Source organism: Xenopus tropicalis, chromosome 6 (genome assembly GCF_000004195.4).
Source record: "Xenopus tropicalis strain Nigerian chromosome 6, UCB_Xtro_10.0, whole genome shotgun sequence".
Classification (NCBI taxonomy): Eukaryota; Metazoa; Chordata; class Amphibia; order Anura; family Pipidae; genus Xenopus; species Xenopus tropicalis.
In genome coordinates, this window is record NC_030682.2 from 29,901,087 (window position 1) to 29,916,393 (window position 15,307).

General features: G+C 38.9%; 1 protein-coding gene across 3 annotated transcripts in view; it reads right to left on the reverse strand.

The window, feature by feature from the left end:
- Window positions 1-15,307, reverse strand: part of mindy3 (MINDY lysine 48 deubiquitinase 3) — a 63,339-nt gene that overhangs the window by 37,953 nt on the left and 10,079 nt on the right. For all 3 annotated transcript variants that reach the window (XM_018094601.2, XM_031903302.1, NM_001001204.1), the window contains 5 exon segments: window positions 13,333-13,447; window positions 11,993-12,066; window positions 10,244-10,323; window positions 5,831-5,901; window positions 3,012-3,092 (listed from right to left, as the gene is read on the reverse strand). In XM_018094601.2, the coding sequence (XP_017950090.1) occupies window positions 3,012-3,092; window positions 5,831-5,901; window positions 10,244-10,323; window positions 11,993-12,066; window positions 13,333-13,447 (421 nt within the window).

Here is a 15,307-nt window from a genome sequence, read left to right on the forward strand (position 1 = left end):
CCCTTCCTGTAGGTGCCAGCGGCAGTAGCCCTCATATTTTCTGAGCATGTGTGTAACGTGATCCTGTCTCCTGTTCTGAGTACACATGCCCACCAGCCAATCAGAAGTGGATCTGGCAGAGGGGAGGGGGGGAGGGAATGAAACACATGTGCAGTATGAAGCAAGGAGGGAAAGGAAGGGAGAATACCTTTTTAAAGATGGCTGCCTGTTCAAGAAAACAGATAGAAAATGTGAAGTAAGTGTGACTGAGTAAATTTTGATTAGGTGAGCCAAAAGTGTGGCGTTTTTACTAAACAATAGGAAGACTAATGCTTTTAAAATTTTGACTTGCATTCTCCTTTAAGGTGTTCCTTACAGCATCCTTCTTGCGATAATTTTTTTCTATTTCACAAATGTGGTTGTGCAATAAAAAAAATTTTAAAAACCCACTAACCCATGACTAAAGCTGGGGCTCCATATTTGCAGTATGGGCAAATTTAAAAAAGTCATAGTGTAAAACAAGAATGTGCCAGTGCATTATACTCTTCTAAATATAGAAGGAATGTGCTGAGAAAAGTAGGCTTTCTGGTTGATTTATTGAAATGTTCACCCAAACCTTTGCTCTTCTCGCCATCTGTTCCACTTCCTGTTGCCTCCTTTTCCAGGCTGTGCACACTGCATTGTAGGATAGGAACCAATCAGCAGCTAGGCTGACCTGATAGGGAACTGAAGTCTATTTTTGCTTGTGTGATTGCAGGGCGGTCATTGGCAAACCCCCTGCGTCTGGCAGGAACACTTAAGACACACCCAGCCCTCATTTGAAGCAGGAGAAGGACCAGGGAGGATTTATAGGGAACTTTTTTTTAAATATAATAATTTTTTAGCACAAAGTTAAACTAGCACCATATTATTACTTATTACAGGATTGGAGCCATTTTTAGTTATGTTGAATGTCTCCTTTATACTGCCCATACACAGGACAATATAGCCTGGTCCTTCCACATATGGAGTTGAAAGGGCTGTCAGGGATCTGACATCTATCAGGCAGGTTAAAAAAACACTGTTGGCCTAGGACTACATCAGGCCATGGATGTGGTTCTCTCTGGGGCCAAAAAATAGGATTTGCCAAACTGGGCATATATATGATATGTTTATTTGGTGACCTGGTTTCACTTGTACTAGTCCAATAAAAAGCAGCCAGCAGACATGCCCCATAATGTTATCACCTATCTCACTAATCATACAAGTGTTTTCAGCAATTGTTGAACTACATATCCGAAGAAAGGACTGCAAGAAGTTACAGCTGAACATCTGCTGTTGGGCAGTAGGGTGTCAGCATTCGAAAAATAAGTAACAAGATAAGGAAAACTGGGACAATAAATCTATACATATCTAGAAAACACAAAGCCCATAAAAAAGCAGCATTCCCAAATGAAACATGAGAGTAAAAAAGGTTGAAACAACAAAGTCCCTAATATAAAAACATAGTTGGAGGCAGCTGTTCCTAACAAGCCATAAGAGTGCTGATCCTCCCACAGAAGCACAGAGATGGGAAGGCAAACGTCGGATTTCCAGCAGCAATTTGTCTTGTGGAGACCACATCTGTATTGTGTCTAATTATAGTTCCCAGAGCCCCAGTAAAGTACACAGGAGTGATTACATGGCCCAGAACAAGCAAACTTATGGCAGGATTATGAGGTGAAGGGGGCATGACGGCCTATTATCTTTGTGTCCCATCAAAGACTAACAAAACTGCAGGAAGAACACTGGGATATCCTAATAGTTTGTTAGAGGAACATCGCAGATAATGCAAGGCATGCTCACACTGGAACAATATCCACATTTACTATATACTCCTTCATATTAATATTACACGTAGCAGCCTGTTAGTGGAGGAGTGCCTCTGTGGAGTGATGGAAGGATAAATCCCAATTCATGTGCACAAAAACAGCAAATCTGCATATTTTTAAAATAGTCAAAGTATAATTATTTCCCTTTTACTTCTTCTTTATAGTTTCCATGAATGTGTCAATGACACTGATATTCATATTATTTTACTGATGTCTGGGTACAAACTCTCTCTAAGACCTTAAGGCCCCCTGGATGTTCTTGATGCCATTTTCATGAATACAGAAAAAAAAGCTGTAAATATATGAAGGTTCAGAGAATAGGGGGGACAAGCCAAGCTGAGGTACTGACAACATCAACTTAAGAATTCCCCACAATTTATTATTACAGCACAATTTATTATTACTTTGCACAAACCACAATTCTGCTGGTATTGTTAGACAATAGTGATAAACACACTGCCACTAACAGGGATCTAGGTCATCCAGCTCCATGCCATCACAGAGAAAGTGAACCTGTTGGGCAGTATAAGTTACAAGCTTTGTATACTCTCCATAATGCCAGGAATACATCAATCACTATTTTAATTTAACAAATACCCACATTTCTGGGTACCGGTGGGATCACTTGGTGTGTGGATTGGCAGGCACACCCGTTTATCAGCAGTTTTGTCCATGGTGTTCACCTACCAACACATTCCCTGCAGGAATAGCCTTGGGATAAATATTGCCTGTCCCTTAATCTGGAGCATCTATCAGCTCATACTTTGCACTTGGTATAAGGCTAATGTCACATGGGGCTGATTCTTGGCCTGCGGATAAATGTAGGCCAAGAATCAGCCCCCACACTGGCATTAACCTTTCCCTATCGATTTTGGCATTTTGCACTGAAATTGCCCAATGGGCTCAATCAGCACTGTGTGGCATTAGTCTAAAAAAAACCCCATACATTTTGAAGTAAATTGTGCCATGCCTAACTTACACAGACCCCACTGTGTCCTATGTACAGCACTCAACCTAAATCCCACAGGTACAATAAGAGTGACTTTCCTCTCTAAATGTACAATGCCATACTGTATCTCACTGAATACAATACTTGTAGTTAGAAAAAATATTAAAAAATTAGAATGCTGGTGAAATTCCATGTGACCTGCATCTCTTACATAATAAAAAGTAAGCAGTTACCTTTGTAAAAAACACTGTGAGATGAGTTTCACTTCCAATTACCCAGATAGGAAACTTTGGTGATTTCAAGAAGGAGCCAACCTGGGAAAGAAAAAATGATATAACAAAACGGCACTGGGGATCTATCAGTTCTGGCATCACTATTTGTATGTTAGAGCAAGGGAACAGATAGAGGATTGTATGCTTTCCTCCACCTGCATTTCCCCCGGCAGCTACATTGACAGGTCCAGCATCAGCCTGTGTGGGAGCTAAATGGAGCGGAGACTGCCCTGAAAACGCATGCTTTTACATTTATTGGGTCAATCTCCACTCAGTTTAGCTCCACGCAATGTGACGCTGGGCCTGTCAAATGAAGTCAATGTGCTTAAAGGAAAAGCATACCCCCAGAAAGAAGATTTAATATATGATATGTATATATAATCTGTTGGTTATGTGGCCTATTAAAGAATAAGTTAATCAGTACATCAGTAAATATTGCCCTTTTACATATTTTAGCTTAAGCCACCATTTAGTGATGGACTGGGTGCTCCCTCAGAGATCACCTGACAGGAAATAATGCACCTCTAACTGTAACAGGAAGTAGTGTGGGAGTAAAATACAGAACTTTGCCCATTAATTGGCTAATGTGACCTAACACATATCCGTGCCCTTGGTTTGTCTGTGCGCACTATAATTCACATGATCCCAGGGGGTGGTGCTTAGCACTTAAAATGGAAGTTTTCTTTTAAGGATTACTCAGTGGCACATTATATTAAAAAATAAAAAATAGGCCTCTTACAGTTAACTTAATTTTAATTTGTATCTGCACATTTGTATTTCACAAATAATGCACACAGTGTATATCAATGCAGTGCTATTTAAGCAATCTGGAACCAAAGATTGTGAAACACAACACTTAGCAAACAATTCCAGCAAGAAAGGAGAAGGAGCTAAAAATAAAAGATACGTGGGGGGCAACATTTATAAAGCTGTGTGAAAAAGCAATGCTGAAATAGAATTTTCTGGGAAACTTTCTACACAGGCCCATTGTCAGCAAATGTATAAACTGGCTGCAAAGATGTCAGTAAAAAAAAATAAAAATAAATATATATATATATATTTATATGGAGTAAGTGTCAGCACTCAAAGGGTTTTCATACCTTGTCAAAAAAGTCATCAAAGCTGATATGTTGCAAAGGTGAGTATTTATTACCAACGTTTCAGTCCTCACTGGGACTTTCGAAAGTCCCAGTGAGGACTGAAACGTTGGTAATAAATACTCACCTTTGCAACATATCAGCTTTGATGACTTTTTTGACAAGGTATGAAAACCCTTTGAGTGCTGACACTTACTCCATATGAAGATTACTCTGCTTTAGCACCAAGGTATTGATAATTTTTTGGAGTGCTTCCCACTCTGGACTCTATATATATTTATATATATATATATATATATATATATATATATATATATATATATATATTATATATTAAACCATCCAATCGGTAAGAGCACCGATTGCTGTCTCTGGTGGATAAAAGGCAATACCAAGCAGAATAGCATTTGCAGGCACCCTCTGACCTTACTGTCCTTTCATTGTGCCTGTGGATTCTGGAAAAAACTGCTTGTGTATATTTTAGGTAGTGGTAATAGCCTAAGGGTTTTGGGAGGGCATTAGGTTTAGATTGAATCCAATATGGCCTGAAGCTAATCCGCTCATTTGGCAAAGGTCACCAAACAAGTGGATCTTCCCCCGATACGCCAACCTTAAGGCCTTCAGGGCAAATGTTCGGATCATAACAATGGGGATTTTGGGCCAATTTTTATCTAGATATCAGTCAAAAAGCCCATCAAAGGGCCCAATAAGCTGCTTACAGGGCCCAGCTTTTATTGGCCGATATATGTCCACCTTAAAGAACATGTAAAGTCTATTTCACTGGGGGGGGGGGTAAAATAGTTAAATAGATTGCTAAGTTTTTTCCCCAGGAGAGAAATGCTGGTACCCGGAAAAAACTCAGTCAGCTTGGTGGCAGCACTTTACTGCTCCAAAATAAAAGTATCTTGTGTTGCTTTAAGCCCTGTGTTGTGCGGGCCCTCACTTGTTTCTGGACTGCACCCAAGCCACATTAATGGACTTTTTAGGGAGTGCCGGCTATCTGTGACATATATATATATATATATATATATATATATATATATATATATATATATATATCCCCTTGAGAAAGGACCTAAATGTCAGATGTGCAATGTGCTTGTAATAAAGGCATAAAAGTTTTTTTTATACAATTTATTTGGCTGTGCACCCCGCCTAGTGTTTTGGTTTTTTTTGCATCAGAGTGCAGACACTATATTATATTTATATATATATATATATATATATATTATATATATATATATATATATATATACACACACACACACACACACAGTTTATTGCACATAAAGATACAAATAAAGTTACTTTAAATGTGTTCAATTTAACTCCTGTTGTCTACTGAAAATAACATTTGAACTGACCATACTAATCTGGCATATTAGAAGAAACGAAGTTGATTCACACAAGGCCATGCTTTGTAACAGAGGAATAAAACAAACCGCACACGCAGTGAAACTATCACAGAAAAATCCCATTCAGGGAAAGTTGCATCCTGTATGGTACACAGGAGACCAGCAACACTGGAGGAAGTTATTGTGTCACGCTCAAGCCAAGTCTAGTATCTGGTAGCAACAACTCATTTATTAAAGAACATTTAATACTTTGCAAGAGAAATGCTTTTCAGAATGCCGCTTTTAATTCATAAAAGTCACTTGTAAAAGAGTTTAGCAGAAAGGTTACCTTACAAAACCGTAATGACTCCAGTATTGTTAGGAATCCCACATCTGCATGGCTGTGAATACCTTGCAGTTCTGGTGAAAGAGACAAAAAGAATGTAAATAACATTGATATTATTAGTAGATATATTATTTATTGTTCTTAATGTATATTATATCCACATTATTGTTACCCATATTCCTAATTCACTCCTGTCCTAAATTCAAACACCAAGAGAAATCAGATTCTAGGAGGGGACGTTATCTCTTCCTAATTGAATCCCTTTTTCTATACTTCTGCTATCTTTGGGGTCTACTCTACCACCCTAGCCTCAAGCAAATTCTTTGCCGATTAGTGCACAGTATAAGGAATCTATTTGCTTGGTCGTGCCTTGTAACGTGTATAATCTGGACCAGGCATGCCATAAAAATGTGGGTGAAATTCAGGGAGGGCCACAACACACCAATGCCAAAAACGATTAAAGGAGACATATAGGATAAATGGGAAAACCCCTAACCCTGTAGGCAATTATGAATAATATACGGTGCTGGTTTCACTTTGTGCTAAAAATGAATCCTATCTGTAAAAATGGCCCCTTTATTGGAGCTCCCTATAGATCGTATCACTTCTCTGTTCGAGTTTGAAATGGAGAGTGGGCCTGTCCTAACGGTCCCTGCCAGAAGCACAGTATGAGGGGGAGAGTCAATCACAGCCCTGCACTCATACAAGCACAAGCAAAGACATGCTTCAGTTCCCTATCAGGTCCCTATCAGGTCAGCCTAGCTGCTGATTGGTTCCTTATAGTGCAGTGTACTGAGTGCCGCCAGCTCCCCAGCTCATCCAGAGAATTCAGCCAGCAGGAAGTGGAACTGATGGGTGGGACTTTTGGTGAAATTTCTCAATAAATCAGTCTGAAATACAACTTTTTTTAAGCACATTCCTTCTATACCTAGAGGAGTATAATCCTTTGGTACATTCTTAATTTTTATAGTCTCCTTTAATATAATCTCTTTCTGGCCACATTGCAGCTGTACATTGGTGCACGGTGCAGCCCCTGGGAAACTGCTGTTTCTCAGGCACTAAGCAGCCCATTCCAACTACACACTATGAACCAATATGGAAGCAAGGAAGCATCGTCTTTGTCAAATTAATCCATTTTGAATCCACTTTGGCAAATCAGATGCAAGTTGAAATGTTTGAATGGTCAGTGCAAGTTAGTGGCATGTACGGATGTAGCCTGTGAAGGGAACCATACAATTAAAGTCTAGCTTTCTAGTAATTACACAGCTCCCTTATGTAAAATGTGCATTGGGTTGCCATCCCATATCACCCACATATTAAATCCGCTTTCTGCATGGCTAGACAGCAATTAATTCAGATGCATGTTAGCACATAAACAGTTCAGTTCGCAGAATGCATCTAAATGAATTGCTTATTAGCCATGCAGGGTGTGGATTCAATATGTGAGCGGCATTAAAGGGTGGCTGGGCAAGGCTTTGCAAATTGTGTCAATTTGGGCTCAATTTTGTAACCACTTTATTGCTTTGCAGTTGGGCTTACATTCATTAACAAGCCCTATTGCCTGCTTACGGGCAGGTGAAACTTCTATAGCTTAAATACAAGCTGTGCACATTGTATATACAACCATCTATGTTGCAGGACAGTGTGCAAGCTGGGGGGTTAGTTCAATGAAAAGGCGCATCCAATTAAACCAATGGACTTATAATAGGGAGATTCTCTTTCTGCATCATTTGAAATCCTGCCAGGGGAGGAGGGACTAAAACACCAATGTTACAAATCGTAACAACTTCTTCAAATCTTACAGTCAGCATGCAGGAACTACATAATCCACGATGCATTGCACTGTGTCCTTATTGACATCACATGTGCAGAGAATTGTGGGATTTGGAGGATGCAGGCTGAGGACAGTCAGCTAATAAGTTGTATTATTTCTTTAACCCCTTCTTTTCCATCACCGCTTTGAAAGCACTAATGAGATGTCTAATCTACATGTTTTGTTATATGAGGTGCAAAGCTGGTTGGCGAACTTAATTTGGGCCCTTTGAGAAAAACTGATTTAGCCAAATAATGCCTGCCTAATGCTACAGCCTAGAGCACACATTGCACACAAGAAACATGAAAAACAAGTTTTGTTTTCCTAAACATTACATTTACAAGAAACAATTTGTACACAAATAAGATCCCGTAACCAGTAGGTTTGCTTATAAATAAGGTAGAAAATCCCGGGAAGATTTTGGTTGTATACAGAACTGGACTAAAGAGAGGTTTGAAATGTTATAGAGACTTGCAGAGTGAGTAAAGAAATACACAGATGGGATGCAGCCACAGAGAAACCAGAAAGAAAGAATGTTAATGACAGAAATGGACAACAATAAATCATTTGGCACAAACTTCACAATTTAGGAAGTATTTACATAGTTCTTAGAGGGGAATTCTGGCTTCCGAACCAACATTTTAAAAAAAAAATTTCTAAAAAAAAACCCACACAACACAGAAACCCCTAATATACCTATCACTGTAATCTGTTCCTTCAAAAAGTATGAATACTGTAAATACAATTTTTATATGCTGAAATCCAGCTGCAAAACAGTTCTTGCCTTTCTGCATAATTTGAAATCCTGCCGGGGAGGAGGGACTAAAATATTAAGGTTACAAATTGTAACAACTTTACCACAGCTTACAGACAGCATGCGGGAACTACATAACCCACAATGCATTGCACTGTGATGTTCCTTTCTTTATTCACAACATGTGTGCAGGGAATTGTGGGATTTTGAGGGTGCTGGCTGAAGGCAGGCTGAGGATTGTCAACTAATGTTACATTTTTTTTTTGAGTCTCAAAATAGTCAGCCAGATCAACAGGAGAACAGAGGGTAGGCTAAGATAACTGTCAGAACTATATTATTACATTAAAAGTCATGAAAAGGCTGCATTTTTTCATTGATGTATATTGCAATGTTGCTTGAAATTATGTTTACTTTTCAAAAAGATTATGCTGTGTTTGGGTGGAGTTCTCATTGAATATGCCTAATAATAAGACAGGAAAAATCAACTATATGCATGGTGCAGCAGATACCACTTCTACCTTGGAGTGCTGGGTTTTTACATTTATGATTTGCAGCCACACTGCAAAGAATTCAATGGTTACCAGCCAAACTGAACATTTTTAAGGCTGATACATGCAATTATACAGTTTTGGTCTGACCAAGTCTAACCAAATGCTATGTAAAAATCTGTGTGTGTACAACAAGGTTAGTTAAGACCAAACAGATTTCAGAAACTGTTCAGCAACTGATACAGGTATGGGATCTGTTATCTCGAAAACCCATTATCCAGAAAGCTCCAAGTTAGGGAAAGGCCATCTCCCATAGACTCCATTATAAGAAAATAATTCTAATTTTTAAAAATGATTTTGCTTTTCTCTAATAATAAAACAGTACTTGATCCCAATTAAGATATAATTACAATTTTTAGTAGACTTAAGGTATAGAGATCCAAATTACAGAAAGATCCCTTATCTGGAAAGCTTTGGGTCCCAAGCATTCTGGATAACAGGTCTTATACCTGTACCACCTACTGATGGCTGTCGCTTATGGCTTGCTAAATGACTAAACTTGTTCCAATGCTGAAGGTGGGTTGAAGTGAAGTGATCAGAACACTCTGTTTATTATGCCTACGTCCTTAAATATGTCTGAGATATTACCTTGCCTTACACAGTGATCCCTAGTGCAGGTGTTATGTATTTAAGTATTCACAGCACTAAAGGAGGTCATTTTACTGTGAATTTGGCAAAACTGGCTTTAAAGTTGGGTCAGCCCCATTCACCGATTCAGCTAAACCCTCCGTTTAACCTTAGTTACAGATAAGCATTTTTATCTAATTTTAATTTTTCTGTAATCTCTCTGCCCAAAGCACTTCTGTCAAGCAAGGCGGCATAGTTAGTGGCATCAATGGGCCTAGGTTTGACAGCATGGGGTTTAGATTTGATCCCCATGCCCATGTAGGTTTACTCTGTATACACCGGGTTACCTCAAAAGCATCTTTATTATATTCATTGAATATTGAAGTCGCAGCTCAATAATATGATACATATTCAGTTCATCTTCAGTAAATCTTTAGAGCTCAACTTTGTTCACATACTTTAAAGACGAACACAGATGTTACGTGTTAAAAAACAGGTTTGTTATCCCCTATTTGGAATGATAAAGTAACTGTCTACTGATTCTGGAACAGCCGGTTACATGATGAGGTACCATGTAAATGAGGTAAAAGCTAAATATCAAAGGATGCTGTGCCACCTGCTGGCCCTTTATTGGAGTTACAGACCCAACTCATAATGGCACAGCTACATGCTGCATATAAAAGAAGCGTTTCACCTGATTTATAAAGTGCAATAAAAAGGAAATTATTACTTACTCATCCCTGAGCATTCGCGATCCCCATCCCACACGTTGGAGACAGCGTGTCCAGTTAGGAGGAGGTTGATTAAACTTTGGCTGAAAGAAAAAGAAATAAACCATAAAAAATAATATCAAATTACATTTAAAAGTTGACAAACAAATGACAGACTAACCAACTGGTTAGTAACTACTGGGATGGCTAAATAAACATTTTTATCAGTATGCAGGTATGGGATCCATTACATGCATAAAACCCAGGATTTTTCAGAGAAGGGACCTTTCTGTAATTTGCATCTTCATTCCTTAAGCCTTCCCACCAGAAAGCTTAAAGGTGGCCATACACGTAAAGATCTGCTTGCCTGGCAAGGTCGCCAAGTGAGCGGATCTTCTCCCTATATCCCTATCTACGGGTGGGCAATATCAGGGGAATTTAGGCCAAACGATCAAATTATAACGACTGGAATGGGCGCAGTCGGTTCGGGGACCGCATCAACGAGCCAATGTGGTCCGCGATCCGACTGAATTTTCCAACCTGCCCAATCGATATCTGGTCGATTTCAGGCCAGATGACGCTCGCACAGGACAGTCGTTGTTTCCACTACATGTGCCGATAAGCTGCCAAATCAGTCCAAATGACCGATATCAGTAGCTACAATCGGCCACCTTAAGTCTGCTAAAAAAAAAAACCAAAAACATTTAAACATGAAATAAGGATTATTTTTGCCTCCAATATGGATTTATGCAACCAAGTTTCCATCAAGGGAAGAAAGGATATAATGAATTTATAATAATTTGCTTAAAGTGGGAGACCTCCTGTAATCCTAAAATTTCTGGATAACAAGTTAAAGATTAAGGGATTCCATACCTGCATAAATCTTGTATTTATAAATGAAAACAATGTGTTATATTTAGCAGTAAAATAACATTTTAGACACGCTCTCTTTTTTTTATCATTAGATTTACCAATGGTGGAGTTTTCCTGTAATTTTACTTCCAATGGGAGTATGTTTTGAGCAGGGCAAAAAAAACAAAAAACAAAATCACTATTTCTGACATTTTGGGTCTTTTTTAATATCTCATATGCACAAAAAGCAAAAAAATATCAATTATCCTTTGAGAAACACTTTCAACAATATTTTAACATACCGTATATACTCGAGTATAAGCCGATCCGAATATAAGCCCAGGTACCTAATTTTACCTAAGAAAACTGGAAAAAAACGTATTGACTCGAGTATAAGCCTAGGGTGGGAAATGCAGCAGCTACTGCTAAGTTTCAATAATCAAAATAAATACCAATAAAATTACATTAAATGAGGCATCAGTGGGGTATATGTTTTTCAATATTTATTTCAAAGAAAAACAGTAAACCAGCTCTGTAAGCGGAGAAGACGGTCAACAAAAACAATATGAGTACTACCCCACGCTCATTGCGCATTGGCAAACTGGCAGCAGACCCGGTCCCGGAGGAGATGTAAGGGGAAATAAGTATTGCTACAGGGAGCCTAGGCCAGGGCACTGGAGGGTCTGTTTGCAGGTGGCCTAATTTGCACACAAAAGGAGAGAGGGTGCTAGTCTAGAGAGACCCATGGCACCCTACTCGAGTATAAGCCGAGGGTGACTTTTTCATCACATTTTGGGTGCTGAAAAACTAGGCTTATACTCGAGTATATACAGTAAGCCATTTTATTCTGGCTCACTCCGGTCTCTTAGGAAATGAAAAGTAATTCTCTGGGTTGTACAGTTTTATTAGTCCCAGACTTACCTGCCATGCCCATACACTGGGTCAATCAAAGGCCTTTCTGCATCTTCAATTTCATTTTTGACATTTTCAATTCCCTGACGAAAGAAATCTGGAAGTCAGGGTCTTAAAAATAATAATAATGTTTGGCTCTTTATTACATTCCCTGCAGTACAGCTCAATCACACTTGCAGTAAGGTGCAGGTATTACATTAGGTCAAAAAAATGACCACTGTATGTACACTTATTATGCAGAATTCCATGTGTTTCCCAGGAAATACATTTATTCTTTTAACAGTGATTTGGAATATAACTCACATGGCTTTTACACCAAATACATTTTTGGAAGTATAGTTTGAAATTCCTAATTCCCATGTAGGTTTATTCTTACTTCCATATCTGCTCAGAGGCACCATCACTGTATAAGGCTTATGGCACATGTGGCATCCTCTCTGTCAATTTAATGTACATTTTAACATGGCATACCTTGAATGCATATTGCAGGGGCAGTATACCCCCTTGTTTAAAACAAGTGAAATGAATAGGGTTTGTGCTAAACAAACTTTTTGCCCATTGTTGTAATCACAAAAAATCAATGTTATTGATTTTTTTTTTTATTTTGTTTTTTATTTTGTTATTTCTTTAGCTGTTTTGTGATTACAGTGGCACAATCCTTCTACATTTAGGAGAATAAGTCACTGGTACATTCTTAATTTTTACATGATATGTCTCCTTTAAAAGTTCTATTCATTTCTTAGGGTATATGTATTAAATTAAATTACCCAAATAAGCAACTTTGTTTGTATTACACAGCCATGAATTAGCACTCTTAGGTTTGGGAAGCCAGTATTCTTCGGTCACGGCCCATACAGGGGCCGATTATAGGTGGAGCCTTGGCCCCTACCATACTGAGTCGGCAACTTAATGGCCTGTGTATGAGGCACATATTTATTGGCAGGTTAGAATATCCAGACAGTCTAGGACTACATCAGTGTGTTAAAGTGGTTCTCTTTCAATAGGTCTGCCTAGGCACCAGGTGGGAAGGACAAACTATTTTGAAGGCAAAAGCTTTGCCAAATGAGCAGAAAATTTTGAGAACTTTGTCAGTTTATACTGATCAACCACCATCTCAAAATACTATTTTCAGATAAATTTAAGTATTTCTGTTTTTGATCTATATACCCATTTAACTGCTAAATCAAGAGGCACTATGCAGATTACAGGCAAATTCATGGTTGCCCAACAGCGGTTAGTGCATTTTTAACGCCACCTGGAGGATTGGAGCTTGAACAGCACAAGACTAGTCAAAACATAAAAATAAACATTACCATGTGAACATAAATCATATTAAACATGAAACAAACCTTAGTGAGAATAACAGAGTACAGGAAAAGCAGGACTCCATACTTATTTCTCCATGTGGAATAGGTTTCCAGAACGGCTTCTTTGAGTTCACTTAAGCTGTTGAATTTTCTTTTTCTATAAAGAAATAAAATACAGGCAATAATAATGAAAAGGTCATATACCTCTTAACTAGAGTTTTAAGACAACGGGTCATGGCTCAAAAACATCACTGCATTAACATGAAGGGAATAAGCATGCTTAGGGATGCAAAAGGGTACGACTCTTGAGAAATACTATTTTTAAAGAATATTTTGGACAACAAAATCACCTTTAAAATGTATTAAGAGGCAGCAATAGCTGTTTTTAAGCTGTCTCCAGATACATTCATTATTAATCATCCTTAGCCGACTGAACAGTGAATGGCCCATTAAGAAAATAAATGCTTTTTAGAGTCTCTCTTGCTAATGTGTAAACTGGATAAAGGTGATGGATGTAATTTACATTATACAGGTATCACCAGATGTGGCCAATGCATTATCTCCATTGATGCATTGAATTGCTTTTACTTTCTCAGGGACCCTGGTAGCTGGACAAATCAAATCTGCAATATATTAGGACCCTTTTGTGCACATGGCAGTCCGCATATAAGAACATTTCTCTATCCCTGTGATTAATGTTCCTGATTTATTAACACTTTCAGTATAATCATGTAGGCCCTTGGATATATATATTTACCTGTGGAATGGGCCACTGTTCTAATCTGTAAATGTATTGTTTGGTGATTGGTAGATATGGAATAGTGCAGGTATGGGCACTATTACCTACAAACTCATTTATAATTAGTTCCAAGATTATTTGTTTATGAATGATCCAGAATTTTAAAGAAGAAGAACATGTACAATCACTAGGGGGTGCCAAAATGTTACCTGATACCCCAGGCTGGAGCTCCTGTTAGCAGAAAACTGCACCAGCCTGGGGTACCTGCAATTGAGCAATCCTCTTCCTTCTTTGTGCTGCTTGTGATTGCACAGTATAGTAAAAAAAAGCCAAACTTTACCAAAAAAAAAGCTGTCTCTTTTACTCTACTGCGCATGCATCAGCCCAGGGATCACAAAGAAAGAAGACAGAAGGAAGAGGATCACTTGCTTGCAGGTACCCTGGGCTGGTGCAGTTTTCTGCTAAAAGGAGCACTGGCCCGGGTACCAGATAAATGATTACAATCATGGGAGGGGTGTCATATAACATTTGGCACCCCCCAGTGATTGTACCTTTCCTTCTCTTTGAAGTATTTATGCCACGTGTTTCCACTATAAAGTGACTTTGCAAAGTGAGAATACATCTAGAGACAAAATAAATGGGAACTGCTTAAAGGGATGGTAAGATAAAAAAAAAAGAAAGTCCCCATTGAAATAACCTTTGCTTCAAACTCATATCAGTTCTGTCCATTTAATAAGCAGATTTAAAACCAAGTTTGCGTATTGCAATTCTTTTGAAGATTTCTCACTTTGATGATGTTACCGGCCCTTTAAAGCTTAAAGGGCAAGGAAAGGCAAAGTCACTTGGGGGTGCCAAAATGTTAGGCACCCCCAAGTGACTTTAATCGCTTACCTTGCACCCCGGGCTGGTGCCCCTGTTAGGAGAAAACAGCACCAGCCCGGGGTAACTGGAGTGTAGCGCTTCCTCCTTCCGGCTTCGTTCTTGGAACGACTAAGGACAGGCGCATGCGCAGTAGAGTGAAAAGCGGACTTCTCTGTTAAGGTTTGGCTTTTTTACTCTACTGTGCATGCGCGCGCAAACCCGGAAGTAGGAAGCGCTGCAGCTACCCCGGACTGGTGCTGTTCTCTCAGCCCGGGGTAAAAGGTAGGCGATTAAAGTCACTTGGGGGTGCCTAACATTTTGGCACCCCCAAGTGACTTTGCCTTTCCTTCTCCTTTAAAACTGATATATTACAATCTCCCAAGCACAAGCTGGTTTTAGTAAGACAACATAATACAA